Consider the following 6,000-nt stretch of genomic DNA (forward strand, 5'->3'; position numbering starts at 1 on the left):
TTTTTTCAAATTTTAAAGGTCATGGGAGAAACCAGAATTTGTTGAAAGTTCGTGTATTTTACGGCAAATATCCCTAAATTAAATTAATACAGATTAGTGTGATGTTTGATATCATGTGCAGTTAATATGGTCAACTCCTACTTAATCCTACTTCTCCATGCTATTTTGTGGGATTAACCCATACTAATAATCCGTCCACCCCCCTCGGATAAATTTAATACTGAGAAGTTGGATAAAAATTCAGCTACCATTCCTCACGCATATCGATGCAAATGCCCAAGTAATGGTGGACACACATGATATTTTTAAAATTATGTGAGGATAGTTTTGGTATTAGATAATATAATCCCACATAATCCTATGGATATCAAACATAATATATGATTAAGTAGCCATGATATCAAACACCCATGAAATAATATAAATCCACACTAATTTCTCAAGATAATTTTAATCTTAATCAATTCTAAACTGCAAATCAAACGGCTCCTAAGTGTATAAAATAAAAAACGCCGTGTATAAAATATGAGGCGAATATTATTCTTGTTAACGGAAGCACGAATAAATTATTTAATGTACAATCTTGCAGGGTTGCGAGAGTTTTTTTGCCTATCTCCATTTATTAACAATTTTTATTTTTTTATTTTTATTTATCGTGTATAGTATTATGTACTAAGTATTACTCATTCCGTCCTATTTAAAACATCTTATTTCTTTCTAGCACATATATAAAAATGCAAGTGATTTAAATAATTGTATAATAAAATTGAAAAGAGAAAAGTATTTTTTGGGATATTTATATCGTATCAAATAAGACAGAATGTAGAGAGTAATCTTTTTTTATAATATAGTGGCATGTAACTTATGAGTTATGTTAAAGGTGTTTATTTTGTGTTGGGTATCTCAAAAAAGAATGAGATATTTCAAATACGATGACAGAAATAGAAAGTGGGACGCTCCAAATATAATAAACGGAGCTGTATTTTTAATACTTTAATACTTACATCATACCTATATGTGTATTGATCGAATTTTCATTTGGTTATTTGGTGTAAACTGAATAATAAAATGTAACGAGTCTCTTCGACTGTTAACTAATTTTTTATGATAATCTCTTATACTATAAAACAATAGGTGAGCAGAATTCAGTATTCACTGTAATTTGTTTTCATGTGTCGTGTACTGTTTGTTGCCGCCTAAGAAACAAAATGCAACAAGAAAACTTACATCAATCAAAAGAGGAGACAACACACATTGGCTCTAATACAAGGCAAAACGAACTTAGAAGAAAATATGGCCCATACCATTAATTACAACGAAGATATCAAAACATGCCCATAATAAAATGAGAACGGATCGCTCTAATTTTATATAGGCGTGGAGTATGATAGTATCCACTCCCCACGTGATATATACATTCAAATTTAGATCACATATATATTTTTTCGATTTTTTTTAATATCTGAAAATTGTATTTCGATTTTACTCATTTACAGATTTTGCCTTGGAAGGTTTTAAAAGCTCATTGCCACGTATCACAATCTTAATGCGCCACATATACAAAATGTGTGGTCTAGATTGGGTGCTACGTACTACCTAAGGACACGGTATTACGGAAACCCAACCATATATATATATATATACAGGGGCGGAGCTAGGGGTGGGGCAGGGGGGTCACTGGGCCCCCCTGGAATTTTAAAAAATAGTAGGTATATTTTCGTAATTTTAGTATTAAAAAAAATAACGTATGATTTTATCTTCTTACAGTTTTTGTGAGGTCTAAACGATGTTGTTTCATACAATTTAATTAAAAAATTCTTTAAATAAGCAACGGATGTATCCTGTATTTGCACCATAATTTTCAATATTTAGTAATTTTATTGCAAATTATTTTCGTAACATGAATATTACGTGGAGAATTAATCCACAAAAAATCCAAGTCAACAATCTGACGATCAGAAAAAATTGTGAGGGACGAAATTGCAAAAATTGAAAAGATGATGATTTAATTCGTCACATTTTAAAAGTCACATTAAAATTGTTAATTCGAAATAGTTCATGAGTTTATTTGCCAAAATTCCAAGTTTTATCCATCTTGATTTTTGGAAGTAGTTTTGTATGAACGAAATGTATTTTTGTAATTTAAAAGATATTTATAATTGTGTTAATGATTATTATTTATTTTTAATTTATTTTAATTAATTTATTATTTTTTAAATTTAATTATTATTATTATTATTCTAAAAAAAATTGGACCCCCCTGGAATGAAAGTCTGGCTCCACCCCTGTATATATATATATATATAGGGGAGGGCTATTCAAAAAACTCCCCTTAGACTTTAAAATAAAAACTAATCCTAACCATCTATATAATATCTTGGACGGCTTGGATTTACTAATAAGGGGCGATCAAATTTGGAGCAGCTATGCATATAATTCATTTAACTTTGACGAGAAAGGGTATATTTGGTGTTTGATTTTTTATCTCTCTCTTCTTTGATATGATATCCCGCAATCATAGCAAATCTTTGAGGAAAATGAATCAAGATTATTTACTTGCAGAATGAGAAAATAATTCGTAAGCAAATCATTTCAGATTATTGGGATTCCATTCGATCATTAAAGGCTGGAGAACTATTCTCACCCATTTTATTAATTATACGCACCAACTTTAAGGGTTTGGGGTTACTTTCGATTTTGAGGGAACCAAAACAAAAAACTCGATTCTGGATCTACTGCTTTAGCGAACGATTCGAAGATTATGGCGAGAACTAAAGGAAGCAAGAATGGTGAGTTTTTGATTCTTGAATGAATTATTTTCGGTATTTGATACAACAAAATCAAAACTTTTAAGAGTGAACAAAATATTATGTCTGTGGGTGCGAAAAATTCAAAAATGTCTGTACTATTTGCTGCGTTTTATGTTTGATTGATATTGTGCAAATGTTTGTTAAAATATTGGTTGAGTAATTTATTGAAATTTTTGCAGTTGTGAAGGCGACGGAGGAACCGAAAAAGGATTCCCCCAAAAACAAAAAAAAGTGTCTAAGTAAGTGTTATTGTTCAGTATGAATTATGTGTGATGACTGAAAGAATAACAAAGAATTCGTATGAATTATTTAGGGTGGATAAATTTTATGAGATATTTTTTTTGTTCCTTTATTAATTCCTACATAGGTACGAACTATAGAGGAGTAATGTATGTTTTTGTGTGGTTTATTAAGTTCGTACTGATAATTCAAGCTCAACATGCAAGTGAATGTTATAGTTCATACTTAGTAACCATACATGTGTGGAGTTAATTCGTACAAGTATTTTGTGATTAATTTTTATATGTTAGAATGAAAGTGGCCGAATTATATATGTAGTTATGGTCTTCTATTTGTTTTTTATCAGTCAACCCATTTTTTGATATATGTGTATTTTTTAGCAATCAATGAGAAAGAGGTTGGTACCGGTGTACCCAGTGACAAAGGGAAGAAAGGTATGATTGGTTAGCTATCTCTATGGCATAGTTTACGTAGCCTTTTATTTATATTGGACAGTAATTAATTTTATATATTAATTCACAGTGGTAGGACGCTCGGTCCCCATTGTTAGTGAAGCCGGGAACTTCATGGTTGTTGGCGAACCTAGCCAAAGGAGCAGTGAATGTAATTCTAATTTTCATGTTTTTATATATATTTAAATTGGTTGTACTTGCCTGATTTTGTGACCAATGCATTTTGTGAAACGCTGTAAGTTATCTGCGGTGCATATCCAATGGGGCGATTTTAAGAATATCAATGACACATGTGTGTACATGATGAGGCACATGGAAACTTTTATGGGTGAATCGTCTGCGTTGTGGACATGTGGTTTGGCGCCAAAGTTAAAGAAACAGCTGAATCTTTTGCGTGTTAGATATTGTGCATCGCTTCTTGGCTGGGACAAGAACAGTACTAAAGATGCAGTTTCAGTGAGTGCTAATGCAAGATTTGATACATATTTCGGAGATGCAAGTGTGAACATTGACGCAAAGCTGCTCGGTTGAGTTTTCTGTTTGTTTGGGCGTTCGGAGGATGACACTAGATAGTTCCTATTTCGTTTAAGATTTTACACGTCTTATGGATTTGATGTTGATGTGTTTTGGCTGATTTAATAAGTGTTTTTTTCGTACTATAAATATTGTTTTATTTTGTCTTTATAATAGTTTTTGGATTTTGTTTGATGTTTATTGAATAATACTTTTAGTTCGATATTTGATTTTCATGTACAATTGATATATCGTTATAAGTATGTTGGTCTTAAATGATGCGATATCAATAAATCAATTACCAAGTGGAGGGTCAGCAACATATTATCGTTCCAAGAATTATATGGAATAATTTGTTAATAATGCAACAATAATATAAAGGGTATATTTCATACTAAGCATTTAATAAATGCTATAGTCATGTGATATGAACTATGTTCTTGTTTTGTATGGGGGTGTATGATTTATTAAGCTTATAAAGTGGTGTGATCGGCAGTATGATTTAGTAAGATTATAGCATGAATTGGTTGGTAAAATGATTTGTTTACATTGTTCATACATACTTCAACTTTAATTCATACGTACTTAACATATAATGCATACCTCTTAGTCGGTTGTATGATTTGTAAAGCTTGTAGCAATATTTAATGGGTAAAATGATTTATTATCATTTTTCATACATAATGTGTTTTTAATTCATACGTACTTAATATATAATTCATACCACTCAGATGTATAATGATATTCCCTGTGTTGCCTACTAATTATTGGAGAATGACACGGTAGCTCGTACATAACAGTAAACGATGCTAAAACTCGCATGAAAGAAAATTATTCAATAAAACTAAATCAAATAATGGTTGTGAATATGGAAAAGTGCATAAAAAAACACAGTACTTAATAAAAAACAGAGTTTAACAAGCATAATAAAAACAATGTTAATTATTCTTCATCCGTGTCATCCTCGTCTTGAACTTTCCCACAGTTGCGGGAATCGTGACGTACCAAACGACCACATTTCTTGCAGCGTCTCTTGGGTTTCTTGGCCTTTTGAACCTCTTTCTCAAAAGTGGACTTGAGACGCTTCCCACTACCTTTTGTAACGACATACTCTGTCTCATTCTGAATTCGCACAGTCATGCGTGCTTTGCAATCGTTCCTGGTGGACGGCTTTCTACGCCTCTTCACAATCTTTCGCTGCGTTTTAGATGTCTCCACACGTTTAGTAGGATTGATTCCTTCCCTTTGATAGTAGAAGTATCGATAAATCACCTGATCATATTTCCCCTTTTTTGCACCGCCTTTGCGAACATCGAAACCAGATTCATATCCGTAAGTCCTATAAAACTTAAAAGCATCTGCTTCACATTTGAACACTTGACCTACATATGGCTTGACATCATCATCACAAATTGGCATATATAACTGGTGAATGTCATTCTCATTTCCATTTTGAATACCATCTGTAGTAAGATCAAATCAATGGAGTCAACAATTTTGTAAATTCCAATTTCTTTAAGATGAATAATGAGAAGTAATCGCTTCTACATAACATATTACAGATATAACAATTAGCTTTCCAAGAGTGAGTTTGGAGCATAGAGTGAACTTCATAAAAACTTATAATTCGCCCACTAATTAAATATGTTTTGTATTAGGCATTATTTATGTAGAAATAATTCTTTAATCCATACTTGCTGTTCATGCTAATCAATCAGGCTATCTATATATGTTATTAATTCATACTAACCCACATTGAAGCTATAGTTCATACTTGTTCTCGTCAGACGATGTATTAATTCATACTAATCCATCAAAACTATCTGTAGATGTTAGTAAATATGTACCAGTTCATGCGAGTTCATACAAGTTCATACAACTTCATCAAAATATCTATATCTGCTGGTAATTCATATTAACCCACATTGAATATATAGTTCATACTTGTTCACGTCAGTCGATGTATTAATTCATACTAATCCATC

General features: G+C 31.6%; 1 protein-coding gene across 1 annotated transcript; it reads right to left on the bottom strand.

Moving 5' to 3' along the window:
* Positions 1–4,957: 4,957 nt before the first annotated feature.
* Positions 4,958–5,434, bottom strand: LOC130993775 (putative protein FAR1-RELATED SEQUENCE 10). The gene has a single exon (XM_057918812.1). The coding sequence runs from the start codon at positions 5,432–5,434 to the stop codon at positions 4,958–4,960; it is 477 nt and encodes a 158-aa protein (XP_057774795.1).
* Positions 5,435–6,000: the final 566 nt, after the last annotated feature.

Source organism: Salvia miltiorrhiza, chromosome 7 (genome assembly GCF_028751815.1).
Source record: "Salvia miltiorrhiza cultivar Shanhuang (shh) chromosome 7, IMPLAD_Smil_shh, whole genome shotgun sequence".
In the NCBI taxonomy this organism is placed as follows: domain Eukaryota; kingdom Viridiplantae; phylum Streptophyta; class Magnoliopsida; order Lamiales; family Lamiaceae; genus Salvia; species Salvia miltiorrhiza.

What these genes read in the sequence shown, in the direction of transcription:
- LOC130993775 (XM_057918812.1), bottom strand. Translation starts at nt 5,434, where the DNA reads ATGCCAATTTGTGATGATGATGTCAAGCCATATGTAGGTCAAGTGTTC.